The following is a 17,850-nucleotide window of genomic DNA, read 5'->3' on the forward strand; positions in this document are numbered from 1 at the left end:
GATTTTACTGAAATGTCCTCTGCTGGAAATCACGTGGCTCCACAAGCCCTATAACAAACCCAATGTAAACACTCACTCATCATATAACAAACCCAATGTAAACACTGACTCATCAGCCGAAATGGCCTTAATATATACAGGGTGCTTTAAAAATGTTTTAACACTTATATGGGGCTATCTATTTTAATAAAAAAGAACGCATAATACACTGTAACATGATAACAAATTTCATGTTAATAGCTTCAAAAAGTCAACGAGTCTCCACTTGTTCACCACCATTGTCAACGCGTGCCTGGAATCTTCTGCAGGTGGTCTCCAGAGCCCGGAGGCAGCACATTTCTTGGGGTATTGTTGCAAACTCCCACAAGTGTAAATATTTTTTCGAAGCACCTTGTATATAGAGGACGATACAGCGTGGAGCCGTGTGACAAGTTGAAATCATTATTCTCTTTTATTGAGTATTATTAAAACCTGGTTGTGCATGGTGGTCACCCAACAAAGCAATATCCTGGCTCGGCTTAGCTTCGGCGATCTGACGAGGTCACATTCCCGGGGTTGATGTGGGATCATGGCTCTGAGACTAATAATGTCCCATGTTTACACAGGGACGCCTCACTCAGTCTCAAAGCCCCTGCCGGAGGGTTATGCACTGGGATATTCGTCAAATTCTTCAATCAGCATATTGCATGTGGGGGCCGGCGGCATGGGATATTCTGCATACGAAGAACATATTGTCCGTGATTTAGGAACATCACCGTGGTTATACAAACATCACCTGCACTGTGGGTAGTGATGGTGACGCAGACGACGACGATGATGATGACGTGATGACAGTGATAATGGAGGTCATTGCCCCGTGCAGATTCCTTGCTGGCGTGCGTTGTGCCTGGCGCTGAGTAATCATTTTGGGCACGGAGGTCACGAAGGTCACGGAAATCGCGAAATGGAAAAAAGTCCGCGAGAGGCCGGGAAGAAAAATTGGCCGTCGGGACCGCGCTCAATTTCGGCGCTTCAAGAACGTATCGTGCCTCGTGCTCGCGTGGATTTTATTTTTGTCCGGGTCATCCGGTTTTAGCCTCCACTGAGATTATTTAGATTCATTTTCTGCTATAAATGTCCAAACGAGAAGTCACTCTGTCGAGCTATCATGTGTGGCCAGGTCGCTTCTGCAAAATAAACTAATAGCTCAGTGGGCTTTGCCTGATAGTATGGGGATTCATATTCTTGGTTCTTTCGGTAAAGTCACGTAGAAGGGAAATAATAAAATAATATTAATATAAAACAATAAAAATTCTCACGACGTTTCGACTGCAACACAAGCAATCATCATCATCATTAGGTGTTAATTTTGATTGTTTTATATTATTTTATTATTTCCCTTCTACGTTATTTTACCGAAAGAACCAAGAATATGAATCCCTGCAGTCACGAAAGCTTTAAATCAAAAGTATGGGGATGGTTTGCTCTCCTTCTCCCCACCCGCGCACCTGGCACCGCGTGAGGTTACTTACAGCTCCGCCCACTCCCCCCCCCCTGCCCAGTCTCACGTCCCAGTGCCTAGTGCACACGCAACGCTCCCCCTCTCCTCATCCCCCCCCCCCCATAGCCCTCTGTGACTTATATAAACCCCTTAACTCCGGCATCTTTCCCACTTCAGTAAAAAAATGTATTGCTGTGGTTGTCACAGCTGATGATGATTTATTGTGTTGCAACCGAAACGTCGTGATTTATTTCTATTTTTTTATTTATTTTAATTTAAATGTTATTTATTTATTTATTCACCTACGTGACTTTACCAAAAGAACCAAAGAGTATAGTATGGGGATGGTTTGGTTTCATTTGTGTGTGATTGGGTGATTTGTTTACCTTTCTTGTACTTTACACTGCTATGATGTTTTTGTATTTTTTTCTGTTGTAACCTTGTTACCCGCCGCTACTGGACATCTGTGAAAAAGAGCTTTATAGCTCATCAGATTCCACCAGTATAGATATATAGTCTGATTCTGATATTTGCCAAAAAAAAAATTCCGTGACAAAATCGTAGCCTTAAGTCATCACGTTTCCTACTGAACGTTGACTTTGACCACGCGGATATCGGACTCAACACCTGGGCTATCGGGGAGGTGAATTTGATGATGAAGAACAATGTCACCAGTGTGCTTAACCACCCCATAGCGCACGGATCGGGCACATGGACACTGACAAATGATATGAAACAAAAGTTCAACATTGCACAAATGAGGATAGGAAAATTACACCGGGAGCACGAAAAAAGAAGCATGTGGATCATAGAATAACGGAAACTAAAGCCTTCGTGGTGACTGTGAGGATAAATGATGTGACTTCGGAAGGCCATATTCCTAGATATGATGATGACAAATGGATGATACCGGTGACAGAGTGGAAGACAAAGGTTGATCTCGTTGCTCCGTTGCCACCATGGAAATGGAGCAACGCGATCAGCACCTGCGCAGGAGCAACATTAATGCTGACACGAAGGAACAATGAGACACGGTAACATGAGGGGTGGGGGTGGGAGCCTTGATCCAGCAGTCGATCGCGCATGGCGACCGCAGCTGACGATGACAGTGAAAACGAAGACCCTGGAGCATCCCCACAAGACAATTCACTTCACCTTTCACGATGACCGCCATGCCCATGATCGGCTCGGGCAGCGGGGCCTTCCTCTCCCAGCGCCGCTCCTCCGTGCAGAACGCCTCGACGGCCGCCACGGGCCTCTGCTGCCCGTCCACGCCGCCCAGCGCCAGCAGCCGCTTGCCCAGTGCCGCCACCCCGACGCCTGCGCGCGCCGTGGGCATTGGCGCCAGCTTGGTCCACTGGCTCGCGTCGGGCGCCAGCGCCTCCAGGCAGTCGAGGGGCGCGCCAGACGCGTCGCAGCCGCCCGCAACGTACAGCTGCCCGGCGCACGCCGCGGGGGTGCAGTACACGCGCTTCGTGGGCATGGGCGGCAGCTGCTCCCACACGAACGCCTTGGCCCGGCGCGCGGTCGTGGCCATCGGCGCGGTTTGGCGCGGCTCGCGCCCCGAGGCCGCCCGTCAACGCCGGGCGGCGAGAGAGCGGCACTCGGGTCTCCGCGCAGGGCGCTGCGGGCCGCCGTCGCGAGCCATCTCTCGGCCGGGGGAGGGGGGTGGTGGGGGGTGGTGGGGGGAGGGCGGGGGGTGGGGAGCTGTCCCTGGTGCTGACGCCCGCTCAGAGCGGACACGCTCAAATTGGACGTATCGATCGTGGCGCCCGCGACTTATTATGACCGTAAATCCTCGTAATGGGCGCGGCGCAGGTCAGGAGGTGTCACCTTTCACGTGTCTTGTTTCGAGAAAGGACTTGCGGGGATAAGCCACGCGGCATCCGAAGTGCGGCTCCTGCTGCTGCCGCCGCTGCGATAACTCCTCACTCCTTAGCGGCGGTGGTCTATTGGTCGTTACGAGGGCAATGGCTCACATGGTGGGCTTGAGCGTCACATTAGAGAACCCGTTCTGCCGGCACGCCTGCCATCCGTCGCGCGCAGCGATCTCGCGGCAGCGGCATTTTGTATTCTTTACCAAGCGTAGCGTAAATCTCGCCCGATTTCTCACGGACCATTGCTCGGCTTAAGGTGTTTTATTTCCTCGGCAATAGGCCCGCGCTTAATGGCGCGCGGTGTGGTGCGAGGGCCGATCGATGGCAAATATCGACTGCTTGCACGCGCGCGATGCTGTTTTCGCCGGTGTGGCTGGAGCAGCGGCAGCGCTGAAGCCCCCAAACTCCCTAATGGGCGAGCAGGAAAAGCCTTGACACTTGGCAGAGGCGGCAGCGGCGCTTGTTTAGGAAAGTTGACGGAGCTGGCAAGGACTGCGGGAGACGGAGGAGGTCGAGCGGCCCGGCGCGCCTGCTCCCGGCTCCCTCCCTCTCTCTCGCGGTGTCTCACCTCTGTCGGGGCGAGCTTCTTGGCGGGGCCGTGACGCGGGGTGACGGTGCCGGCTCGCTCGCTCGGGATGAGGGCCCCACGCGAACGTCGAGTCCGCGGGGGATTTGAGACATCGATTTTTGTTGTTGTTGTTGTTGTTGTTTAGAAGTTCCCAGTAAAAGCGATGGCGAAGCGGGGCGGATGTGAACTCTCCTGCTGCTGCTGCTGCTGCTGAAGATACACACACGGAGAACGCGGTTACTCCACGCGTCGAGGCGACGCGTTTCATTTTGCCAGCGCGTCATGGATAATCTGCGGTTGGTGTTTTTTAGGAGTTGTTATTGGCACCGTTTGACAGTCTATTTATATAGACATATATATACACACACACACACGTATTTTATAGATATATATTCAAAATTCCTCATGGCCAAATCACTGGAAATGCGTCAGCTCTCGTCAGATCTCGGACGCTAAGCAGGGGGTTGAGTCTGGTTAGTCATCGAATGGGCGACCGCCACGCACAGCAGGCGATGCATGCTGCAGGGCTACGCTGTGAGCAGCAGACAACCATCCAGCAATACCCACCGTTGTACTGTACTAGTAGGCGCCTGCCTTCGTGCAACCTGCTCTGACCAGCTTGGTGAAGTATGGTCAAATAACCAAATACAAAGATCCCCCGTATAGCCTCTAATAGACTGTAGGAGCAAGTCCTGTGAGCGAGCACCTGTGTCGGCTGGCACGGCACACGAGGTGGTGGGCGGCCATCATCATACCCGGCCGCCTTTGTCTCCCCAGTGGCGATGTTTACACACCGCACCAGGTCCTCATTTTAGGCTGAGTCGACGTAGGGGAAGCCTAGGACCGGTTCAGATAATCGTCACTGGTGTTGGCCGTGAGCGGGAATCGCACCCGGGTCGCCAGGCTCATTGTGCAGCGTAGCCCTAACCACTACGCCACCGCTCCCCACAAACATGACCCCGGCATTCTGCACTGACCAGTTTGGTGAAGTATGGTCAAAAAACCTACAAACAGGCATGGGGAAAGCCTTCATGCAGCAATGGATTGCTGCCCTGCCTTCTGCTGCCCGACACGTATCACCTGCATCCTATAACAACCCGTGGCGCGTACTGTCGCCTCCCGTCCAAGCAGTATCCAGGCATCAAACCTGCTGAGCTTCCGTTGCGTGACGGGATCGGGCGCCTCACGCGGTATTAACGCGTTGGTGTTTTTGTGTGTGTGTGTGTGTGTTTTACCCAAACACGTGGCAGCCTCGAGCTCAGGGTTCAAAGATTCATCCTCACCCCGAGGGTGGTCCATCGCGCGCGCACGTGCGGCGTTATAATGCCGGAGTAGCATCGCGTCTCATTTATATTCAGCTTCGCCCCCACTTTAGTTCCGTATCAAAAAGAATGAACCCTGCCCCGTGGCATTTCATCCAAAGCCCCATTCTCCTGCTCGCATACGATCTGAAAGACTCTCTATGCATCTCGTCGCATTCCTTGTGGATGCTAAGCAGCAGGTGCTCTACCTGTTTGCGTGGGCGACCGCCGTGCGAGCCGCTTCTGGATTGTACCCCGAATGTGATCTGCAGGGAGGCAAAATGTACACGGTTGTGCTGTACTTCTGCACTCCCGCCCTCCACCTACCTGAACGGACTAACGTGGTCAAGCATGGTTTACGATCAACACGGCACTGGGAGACTGTCGTCTAAAGAGCTGTGCGTATACAGCACAAATATTCCTGGCTGGGTTTGAACGATTTTGGTGTCCGCTTCGCTGTAAATGCCTCATCTGCCGGCTGGGCGAGCTACAGCTAAGGCACACTGACAAGTGTGGCTCAGCAGCGGCAGCGTTCCCGCGTTGCCAAACGACCGTCGCATCCGCGAAGCGCAGCGGTGCCACCGATAGTTCGGCGGAGAGAGATCAAACAACCCCTGCGGTGGTCGTGGGGGTGGCGGTAGGGGTTTGGCGGTTGACTCGCGGTGCTCGCGAGTTTTGTCGTCGACTGACGGAGAACATTGACGGCGGCTGCGGCGTGCCACGGTTCCATCAGACGGCAACCTTCTCGTCTTCCTGCCGCTCCCATAGATTGCAGCGCCACCCTCCCGCACGTCCCGTGAGCTCATTCGCGACATTCCCCTCCGTGATCCTTCTCCTGCAGCCACCGCGAGGGCTTCATTCGGTCTCAATTTCCATATTAATATCGCGGGGTCTCTATTCATGGATCACCTCCCTCTCTCTATACTACAGGGGCAATTCACATCGATAATATTAATATAATAATTCATTGACCGCAGTACACCGGAGTGAAACCACGTGGCAGTCTCTGCAAGCAACACTGGAGTAGGAACGGCGTTTTCTTTTTAATCCCAGCCCAATGTGACCCAGCGCTCAATGCCATGTAATTGTAACATCGGAGCGTGGCAAATGTCACGGTATTGCATTACTTTTTTTAAGAAATCCATCCCCCCCCCCTTCCATCTATCTACCTCGTGTCATCCTCGTAACCGAGGGTCAATGTCCAACGAGCGTCCGTCAACGAGCGATGTACGATTCATGTTGAACTTCTTTCACACCGCACGTAGCCAAACGTGCTCATCGGAGGTGGGACGATCGCTGTTGCGTGGCCGCCTCCTTCTCGCCCCACGTCACAGAAACCAGAGGCGAGCACAGCCGAGGGGCGCTTCCCCGTGGCCTTCCTCCGCGATGCTGTTAAAGACTCGCACCATCGTCCCTCTCAGACACCTCGTCCACGCCAAGCCGCGAGCTCTCTGTGCCATCGGAGCTCATCCGCCGTCACCGCCGTTGAGGGTCTGTCTCTTATCGGGATGGGGCTTTGCCGTTGGGTCTTAGTTCGTAAAAGCCTCGACTAAGGGTCATGACCTGGGCACACAACGGCAGGCATGGGGGGGGGGGTCTCCGTGCCGTGTGTGAATCCTTCTGCAGTGATCAATCAAAAAAGACCCCGCCGCTCGTTTCACAGTGGAGGTTCAAATATTCCGCGATGTTATTCGAAAATGAGTAGCCCACGCGTGCCACCGTCAGGGTCCATACATGTGCCAAGTCAAAAACGAACACTCAGATACAATCATCAGTTGGGTGCATAGCAGCAGCAGCAGCACAGGCCCCTCCTGAAGCAGTATTGAAACTCACTGAGGCTGTCCTCAATAAACAAACGCTTTCAATACATAAAACCTCCCTGTCTGCAGCCTTAGCAAAAACAGCTCCCCTTTACCAGTGTCCATGTTGCGGCACGAGCGGTGATGTGAAGTGTTCTTTATATCATCCAATAAGTGCGATACATTCTTCAAGAAATATCTTCCAATAACGAGCATGCGTGGAGTGTATTTTTTGCCGTCGATCAGACGATAAAACAAAGCAAAAATCAACCCCATCATCATCATTATCATCATTATGATAATCATAAGTATCATGATCATCATCATCATCATCCAAATCGCGAAGTGGACTGAGGCCGTTACATCCAACAAGACGAGCGGAATTAAACGAAACTTTTATTTTACCAGTTAAGGACCACTTAGTTATAGAGCTCTTCTTTCAGAAGAGACCTGGTCACGAATTCTAGATAGCTTAGCGGAGAGTGGCTTATCATGTGGACATTTTATAGCAGCCAACAGACGCCCGTTCATAAAACGTGGAGGGAAGAAACGGAGTGGACCCGGAAAAAAATCCACGCGACTACGGAGAGAGAGAGAGACACGCAAACTCCAAATATACAGCAGCAGGCGTCAGGTCCAAGGATTGAACCGGCGACCTGCTGCATACCAGGCGAGGTAGTTAACATCTCCCCGCCACCATCGTGCTCACGGCACGACGCCACGAAGGGGACGGACGGAGATGGCGCTCAGATTTCTCGTCGCATTATTTACATCGCACGTCATTCCTTTGGAAGAAAAGGCCCGCTTGTTGTAAAATAGAAGTGCGTTGTGTAACGCAACCGTCAGCAGAGATCCCAAACTATCCACGTTTCTTATACTTGTTAGATCATTAACGCGTCAATAAATTGTTGACAATGGGGTACATTTTGTATTTATTTTCTGAGATGGGATGAACATTTCATATGCAGAGCAGGTGGGAACATGCTGCCCCACAACGTGGACCAGAATCCGCTTGAAGGGACCTCTGTGATCATCCGCTTCCATGGGTTGTTTTCGTCCAGCTCTGCAACATATATCAGAATCGATACTTCGTGTCGTGCAGCAACATCGATAGCACGATTGAAATACAATTGTCGGGAAAATTACAACAAACTGAGCTAATCATGGCTAAGGCCACTGTTATCAATATTCCGTTCCACCAGACCCCGTAACTGTTGAAGAGTCAAAAACTTCAGGCCCTGGGCCGTTTGTGATCGTCTCACCGCCACATCTGGCTTCGTGTCGTCCCCGTTCTCCGCCGACGTCTGGCTTTGTGGATTACCCCAGGTTAAATTAAGTGTGCTCAGTCAGATGTGTCAAACGCCATAGAGCTAATTTTAAGAGTACATATGCTGCTGCTGTTTGCTGATGTCATAGCTCAAATCCTAAATTCAAATATTACCTGCAGCTGCCAAGAAACGTATCTCTCCGTATGCATTCTGCAGTTTCTGTAGATCTCTGTTGTGAAATTGGTGGTGAACTTCAATGCAACCTCGCCTGGCTAAACAAACGAAGTTGAATTTGAACGAGAGGGGGGGTGTGTGTTGGGGGAGGGGGGGGGAGCGGGGGGCTGTCACCAACACGCACGCTCATGCATCGGTTAAAGTCAACAGGTTTTTTTTTTTACTTTGAATCGCGGATGTCATTTCGTCTAAATCTTCGCGCGCAGCCGCCGGATTTCCATTCAGCCTAATTGCAAAACGTTTCATCCAAATGAATTGTTACAGGTGTAATTAGTTTCCGCCAAATAAATGTCGCGTGCGTTTTAGGATCCGTTTTTTCTCCTCTCTCCTCCGCCCTCCTCCCCCGCCCGCTCCCCACCCACCCCGCGCCCTCTTTCTCTCTCTCTGGGGCAGCCGCGAAGACGAAAACCGCGGCGTGCAAAGGCAATCGCGCGTTTCCCCCCCGCCGTGACGATGAATGCACCCCAGGCTGGGGTGTGCGGGCGCTGCAACAGGATATAACGACTCGTTTATGTTAATGCGCAGGGAAGCCAATCAGCGTCAATGGGCGGGATAATATGGCCTCTTTCCATCTACAAATTGTCATCTGTGTTTCAGTATTGATCAAGCTATGACATTCTGGATATTGTCTTGCGTCTATGTGTACGAGCATAGACCGAGCTGCGATCGAGCGTCGGATCGTGAAAAATCGGCCGATTCCCATTCCAGTATTTCTTATATGGACGAAGGCACGCCAAATAACTCCATATTTGGGCCAGAGTATTTAACATAATGTATCATTCATTCTGTCGCGGATTCATCACCGCCTGTTACGGCGCTACTTCTTCTTCTCAGCCAGAAGTCCCCCCGTGGCTTCATCGGGGGGCCGTCTGTTCGCATTTCTTTCTATTCCCTCCATTAACTTCTATTCTGCACCTCTCCTCTACCCACATCCACTGTCCTTGCAGACAGAGTGTTCCACAAACTCACTCATACTCAGTCGATCCGTAGACTCATATACAGTATAGAATTTACATAAAAAAAAAACATAGACTGACATAGACACCCATACATTTGCATCAATTTACATAGAGACCCATATAGACATAAGAAGACCCACAGACCTACATGGAGAACACAGACGCACAGAGAGAAGGTACAATTAAAAATAGAGTACTGCCAAAGAGACCCATATACTCTGAGACTCATGAATTTTATATAAATATCCATAGGGACTCATAGACTTCCATTCTGACGGAAGTGAACAAATAGGTGATGGGATGAACGGCGTCTGTTTAGTCCCCCCCGCACCCCTCCTAGGTCCTCTTTAAGAGTAGAGTTTGACTGTTGTACATTTTGTCGACACCAAGAGGTTCCATAGTGACTCAATTCCCTGCCATATTTCAAAAATTATTTCTACGTTAAATTATTCTGAAGATTTGAACATTTTTAACGGTTTCCCGCAAGGGCGGGGGGGGGGGGCAAAGCATAGCAAGGGAGAAGCCAAACAGGCTTGCCATGCAGGTTCCTGCCCCCTGGGTCCCACTGTTCCATGGAGTTGGCTGCTTGGATGTTATTCCTGCGTCTCTTCTCGAGCCACATCCGCTGCCCAACAAATTTAGAATATTTCCATCGCATAGGTAGTTATTACCACTGCCTTATAACAGAAAAAAAACTCGCTATGTAAATCGGGTGAATCATTTGTAGACACCCCACTAAAATAGGGTAAAATAATCGAGATAAAGACATTTTTAATTGCAAAGCCATCTACGTGTCTCCCACCAATCTCAAGTTTGTTGATATCTCAGTGAGGCATCTATACCTCGACCACTCTGCAGTGTTAACAGGCCGATGTTTCAGGCCATGGTCCTTCTTTTATATACAGTATCACGATTGCGTTGGATACTCACAATGACCCATAGAAAGAGGAACACTTGAACTCGAGAACATCCACAGGGTAATGACATTATTCAATAATAAACACGCGTAGAGCGGGGGGCTTGTGCAGGACACGTTGCGAGGAGGGATGAACTAAAACTTAATTTTTCTTTTACAAGGTAAGGCCCCACTGAGCTATGTAGCTCTTTTTCAGATGCGACCTGGACACAAATGACAGCTCAACGAAGTGGCTTATCACGTGGAAATGTGTAGCAGTCAAATACTCTAAACGCATGCTTCTAAATGTGGAGGGGAAAAAACCGGAGGACCCGGAGAAAAAATCCACGCGACCACGGGGAGAGAAAGACACGCAAACTCCAAATATACAGCAGGCATTAGGGTCATGATCGAACCACGACCTCCTGCATACCATGCGAGGTAGTTGTGCACAGGTGTCAGGTGGACCGATACGTCGCAGGTTCGTGATAGGTGTCGGCGATTTGGGGGGGTGGGGGGGTGTGGGTGGGCCTTCATCCAGCAGTGGATCAAAGTGTGGCTGACGACGATGACGACGACGACGCTGCTGCATAGGAGCAGGTGAGATAACAATTGCCGCACGTCACAATTACATTCATGTCTGGACGGTACAATTCATTAAGCTGTAATGAGATAGGAGATCACGGTCGTAGGCTCTCCGGAGATATCCACACGTGTCACGGGTTCCAGTCCGTTCATTACGGCAATGAAAATTGCACGGTGGCCCTGACTTATTGCCCGTAATACCCGCCACCGTCCCTGAACTGCATTCAAATAAAATCACCCGGAGCGCTTCTCCAAGAGGCGTTATATATATATTTTTTTAATTTAATTTGATGCATTGCATACAGTGAATATGCAGCTAATGTTTAATTGCGGTAAGAACGATGTTTAATTGCGTGCGGTTGATTGCAATTTTGTTGTGCTGTGTATTGCTGGTAATTAAACCGGGGAGGCTTCCGTGGTGTAACGGTTCGGGCACTGAACTTGCAATCCTGCGGTAGGCGGCTAGATTCGGTCTGCCGCCACGGCGTTTGAAACAAGGTCTGTACGTACGGACGTGGCACTTCTTTTGCACCGTACGTAGCCAACCGCGGAAATCGGTTTCTTTGAATCCCTCCACGAGGACCCTTTCGCCAGTATCGAGACACTGCATCGAATGATTATAAAAAGCTCTGCACAACCTGAGATATTGATGCTTTGGTGTTTGCGTTGTCCTTGTACCGCTCGCCTTCTGGCAGCCTTTGGGCTTTAGCCTGGTGAGATAAAGCCATCATAGAAGCTGTCTCTGGGGCAGGCCAATCATATTCAAGGACAGTGCATACATTATAAAACCATAAGTATGTATGGTTACTGCAGATTTGATAACCTGGTATCGGTGTCTATTTGGTGTTAGGACATCTGAACTCCTTTTGTTTGGGTACAATAGAGTCGCATGGCAGCGTACGTGTGGTGGGGTAAAGTGTGGGTACGCTCACCTTTTCCAAGATAGCTGGAAGCGTAGGCCAAGCACCCTCTGGAGTGGCTTTCTCGAGGCCCTCTTGCCAGCAGTGGCATGAGCAAAGACTGCACCGTTGCTGATAATTCGACGGAGGTCTTAGCCATGGGGCAGCTACCTAGAAAGCCCACGCGATCGCCCTATGCTATGCTCGCCGATACTTTCAAATACCTGGGCCCACCGCTGCCAGTCAAGTAGACACAGTGGCACAATCCAAACACTGTCTACGTCCTGCGGAGCAGCGCATGGCTGGTGAGATTGCCTTGCAAGGCCCCTTACGCGCTGACATTACTATCATGCAGACGCTTACACAAACATCTGCTTTTATGAGCATATATGCGACATTAGCATATTCATAGCTTTCACGAATGCCAAGATTTCCCCGTATAACCTTAACACACTGTTGGGGCAAGTGCTGTTAGCGAGCATCTCTGAAGGCCGGCACGGCACACGAGGGGGTGGTTGGCCAGCATCACGCCCGGCCGCCTTTGTATCCCTAGTGGCGATGTTTACACACCACACCAGTTACTCATTTGAGGCTGAGTCAACATAGGGGAGGCCCAGGACCGGTTCAGATAATCGTGACTGGTGTTAGCCATGAGCGGGAATCGATCTCGGGTGGCCGGGTTCTTGGCGCAGCGCGCTAACCGCTGCATCACCGCTCCCACCTTGCACACGCGCATACATATACACACTCACACACGCACACTCACACACTCACACACGCACACACGCACACTCACGCACTCTCACACACACTCACACACTCACACACGCACACTCACACACACTCACGCACACTCACACACACTCACACACGCACACTCACACACACTCACGCACACTCACACATACTCACGCACTCTCACGCACACTCACACACACTCACATCACGCACACTCACACTCGCACACTCACACACACTCACATCACGCACACTCACACACGCACACTCACACACACACTCACACACGCACACACGCACACTCACACACGCACACACGCACACTCACACACGCACACACTCACATCACGGACAGCGACACACACACGCAATCACGGACAAAACACACAGCGACATCACGCACTGGTGTGTCGACAGGGATGCTCGCTGTATCGCTGTATCGTCAGCTATCATCCGTAGCTGCTCTTGGCATACCTCGCGCAGTGATATAATTCCACCTGTAGAGCGTATTTATGTCTTTATAAACTGCCTTTAGAGTCACATCCCACCGAAATAGAATTACTGGCTTCACTAGTAATGGGGATAGTGTGTTTGTGAGTGTTCACGAAACATTAAAGTAACGTTGAACTTGAGGCTGCCCGTACCCAATGAGTGAAATCAATCAACTTTCAGGATGTATACATCTATATCTATAGGGCCCAAATTTTAAAATTGTGTTGTTTTAAATCATTATGTCTGAAGGGCCACGAATGAAGATGGACTCCATGGGATGAAGACGATCAAATAATGAGCGAACAAGAGCAGGGTGCAGTGCTGTAGGCCACGTGCTAGCCCGTGTGAACAAGTGAGGAGAGATTTCAACCGCTGCTTGTTGCCAGCCATGATATATGGATCGTTAACACGGACAAAGACAATTGGACAACATTAATTGTAGGAGCAGGAGGGATGGGGATGACATGGGGGACACCTTCATCCAGCGGTGGATAGAGAATGGACGATGATAACAATGGTGACGCAAAGACTGCCCGACTTCTGTGCCACATTTCATCTTAGTGGCCCTTCTAGAGAATCTAGAAAAGGCCCGCGTCACTCCGTCATGATCGTCAATATTTGACGTCAAGTCAAAGTGCTCAATCGAGTGATGGAGAAATTCATCTCTGTTTGTGACCTTGATCCAGTGATGGAAATTCCACGTTACCATGGCAAAGGCCAGTTCATCCATTGAACAACTGCTGGTGATAATTGAGCGGCGGTCAAAATGTATTGAGGTCGATTTTCCACGGGATACCTGTGACCGAATGAGCGGGAGCGCACCCAGTCTCATGAGATCTGCGATGCTAAGCAGAATTGAGCCTGGCGAGTGCTTAGATCAGCGCTCATTAAACACAAAGTACTTGTCACAAATGAACCACGATAGTTTGCTGATTTCGTCATGGAACGTGAGCCATCACGCGAACTCCGATCACCCTCACAGCAGCTTTTGGCTCAGCCGCCATCGAACAAAGACGGTCACTGCATCGCGCACTTTCAGATGCGCTTCTGCGGCCGTCTGGAACGCTCTTCCGTCCGACATTAGGAAGCCATTGGAGCTATGCACTTTTAAATCATCATCTAGATTGACAAAGTCATTTCTTAAGAACGACTTGTTGTGTTTAGTTGTTTGTCCTTCCCACGCACCTCCGATTTGCATGGTTGGCTACACACGGTGCAAATGAAGTCCAACATACATTCATATGTTAATAACAGGTGTTATAGGCTGCGGAGGCTAAGTAGTGGGCAGCGGTAGTGGTGAAGTACATTGGACGAATGCCCCCGAGCAGTGAGCTGGCAAAGGGCATCGTGCTGCACAACACGTGGTCCTGCAAGCTCGTTATCAGGATTAGAAGGCCTCTTGCTACTCCTCGTGCAAAGAGAATGCTTCCGTCCTATGATGTGAGCGATGATGTGCTGTACGCAGAATAGGTACGGAAGAGCTCTGGAAAAAAATCCCGAGTGACGCCTTTTTGTGTCTCGGGGAGACAACATTACCGCAAAATTGTAGCAGTTGGTGGCGAAGATGGAACAGATCAGACGGGGTGGGTGCGATTCGCCGCACCAAGTACTTCAATCACAAACACCAACGAGGTTTTCGGGCGTGGGTGGCATTTTACAAGCCCCCTCTTTCTCTTTCTTTCTATATTTATATATCAAACAAAGCTCAACACATTCGTCAATAACACCGTGGCCTTCACAGGGAGAACATACCAATGTGCGACGTTCCAGTCAGTGGCCCTTCATCGTGCGAAACGTCGCATATCACATAATTTGTTTTCCTTTCGAGGCTCGAGCGGTGTTTATTGACGATCGTGTTTACTTTTTGTTTAGTTTTGTTATTCGTGCCCCACTGCCAACCTCGTCACCAGATACATGCCAATCTCGAAATAGTAATTCACAAAGGTCAGCGTCATTTTTAGGAGAGCGTGGCGGATGATGTTACGTAACTCGTCCTCTTATCCCTTCGCCGACGCCGCTGTGCCATTTCAAAGCAGGCCGCCTCGCTTTTTTAGCGCAAGGAAAAGCCGTGTTCATCTGAGCAGTCTGAGCCATCTTGAAACAATGCTTATCGACAGGGCGAATGTGAGCAGCCTCGAACACTGCGCACGACGCCTCGTGTGTGCATCGAATATCGCGACGGAGCCACTGGTTGACGCAAATTATAATGATGTGCTACGAGAGATAGGAAGCTGAAATTTGGGACAATTAAAATCGGATATACGCTTAGAACCACGTAAGCGTATGTTTAAATTTGGGTCACCCAAATGTACAACTGGGTATTATAGCTCGTGCATGCAGGCGTTCCCGATTGAGCAACTGATGTCATTTGTAGTGGTCTTCCAGAAGGCACAGTGAGCTGAAATATGGAACAGTTATGGTCGACACAGAGAAGTTGTCTTTATGTGTGCCCATGTGTGTGTCTCTCTCTGTTTGTCTCTGTGTGAGTCTCTCTCTGCGTGTGTGTCTGTCTGTGTGTCTATGTTTTGTCTCTCTCTCAAATTTAGCAATCTCTGGAGGAACGTAATCAACCAGGTGGGGTGTTGACTGTTGTGTTGGCCGACTCTCTGTGTTGTATTGCATTATATTTCCACGTTTACTATGTTTGTTTTCTCATGCATTTGTACCTGATGATGGTTGCTTGTGTTGCAATCGAAACGTCGTATTATATTATTACTTAATTTCTTTCTACGAGACTTTACCGAAAGAACCAAAGCATAGTTATGGTCAGGTTTGTGCTTTAAATCAGAAATATCCGAAACCCAAAATAGTTTAATTCGGATGCCACAATATTACCGCGAGGTATGGCATCGAATGCCTAGAGACCAGCATGTGACTGGGCGACTGACGTCAATTCGCATGACCCTTGAGAAGCGACAGGAAGATGCATTCTGTGGCTTCGTCTGGGTCGGAGCGGTGGCGCAGTGGTTGACGCATCGCGTTATGGACCTGGCGATCCGAATTCAATTCCCGGCCACGGCTAACATCAATGACGAGTGAGATATCTGAACAGGTCCTGAGCATTGTCTACACAAATTCGTTCTGAAACATAATTTACAAAACGTCCGTTGACGGAACGTGTTCCCCATGCTGATGGCACGTAATCCTCTGCGTTTCTTAACTTTGTTCCCATTATTACTTTTGTCGAGTTGACTGTCGGGAATAGTTTCGTGCAATTCATGAAAAAAAACACCGCGTAAGAAGTTAAGGAGAGCCTAACGACCTAGACGTTCGCTTACAGCCTGTATTGTAACAGCACGGTGAACAGAGGAGTGGTGGCGCAGTGGTTAGCGCACCACAATATGAAACCAGAAAAGAGGATTGTTCGATTCCCGGCCACGGCTGACATCAGTAGCGAGTGTTATCTCAACCCATACTGGAGCTCGATCGTTTGCCAACCCCTCACTGACAAGCGTGGTGAAGTATGGTCAACCAACCCCAATTATGAACCCAGCGTGCGGAGGTCTTCATCCAGCGGTGGATGAACAAAGGTTGTTAAAGTATTAATTTATTCCATAATCAAGTTATGTGCCTATAGAGTGGGCTTAAGTAGTAAACTATTTGGCGCGTTTTGTTCACGTGACAAACCTTACTGGCTGTGTCCAGTGGTGGAGGGTTACGACACATGTATACTTACGCGATCTAACCCAAAAACCTTTATTATGAATACGTGCTTATAATTAATCATACAAATACAATGTTTGCATTGTGGCTCCCGGCATTACAGCTTGGAGACAGATTGGTTTCACTCGTGGTGCAGCGTCGGACTAAGGTTTTGCATTGCTCCAAGTCTCGTGCTGAACACTCCCGCATACACGAGTCCCACCATCAATTTAACACGTGGCAGGCTTTCGCGACCAATATTATTCATAATATAGGTTTTTGGGTCAGATCGCGTTATTTATAAATGTGTCGTAACCCTCCACCACCCGACGCGGCCAAACAGTAAAAAATGTGTCACGTTTTCAAAGGACAAATTAATTGACTTCTTTAGCCCACCGGTGTGCTGAAGAGAGAATCAACAGCATCAAGTTGTTTACCTGCCGTGGAGTGTGACGCATACGCCGATAGAAGGCTGGAAACCCCCCCTCTCGGCGACAAGTACTCGTAGCATAGGACTGCTATCGCATGTCAACGAGGCGATAGCCTCTATTCCAGTTCAATATATGATGGGGTGGTGATATCACAATGTGATGCAGTGGCGGCGCAGTGCTTAGCGCACTGCAGTATGAATAACTCCGAAGGTTGGGTCATTGCCCAAAAACATCATCCGATATCATACGTTCATTTGCTATGAAGAAGCACCATTGCACGAAACGTCGCACGTTATATATATTGTTTTTACTTTAGGTGCTTGTGCACCACTGCCAACGCAGCGACATCAGCAGCATGATCATCAGCAGCATGAACAGACAGTGTAGTTCTATTCTACATCGCTGTGGCGTTACAGACAATGCTCCTGAGTGTGGCTGTGGTTGTTTGTCTCGAACTCCGCTGCTGTCAACGCCGGCGCTTTAATATTTAATCCGCCTTGTGACAAGACGGGGAAAATGCATTTGCGTAACAGGTGATTTATCGCGGACACACACACACACTACAACAGACGGGTAATCGTCATCTTATCTCAAAGTTAAACCCACGGCAAGACAAAGATACCCCGTGCAGCCTTTCACAGACTGTAGGGGCAAGTGCTGTTAGCGAGCACCCTATGAAGGC

At 49.8% G+C, this 17,850-nt stretch overlaps 1 protein-coding gene across 2 annotated transcripts in view; it reads right to left on the minus strand.

Annotated features, from left to right (window-relative positions):
• LOC144934848 (kelch domain-containing protein 8A-like) overlaps positions 1-3,163 on the minus strand; it is a 43,424-nt gene extending 40,261 nt beyond the window's left edge. The window contains exon 1 of one of the 2 annotated variants that reach the window (XM_078861060.1): positions 2,636-3,163. In XM_078861060.1, the coding sequence (XP_078717186.1) occupies positions 2,636-3,017 (382 nt within the window). In that variant the 5' untranslated portion in view covers positions 3,018-3,163. The remainder of the gene's footprint in view (positions 1-2,635) is intronic. The other variant, XM_078861059.1, reaches the window with a different exon arrangement.
• Positions 3,164-17,850: the final 14,687 nt, after the last annotated feature.

This window comes from Lampetra fluviatilis, chromosome 11, assembly GCF_964198595.1.
Source record: "Lampetra fluviatilis chromosome 11, kcLamFluv1.1, whole genome shotgun sequence".
Taxonomy (NCBI): domain Eukaryota; kingdom Metazoa; phylum Chordata; class Hyperoartia; order Petromyzontiformes; family Petromyzontidae; genus Lampetra; species Lampetra fluviatilis.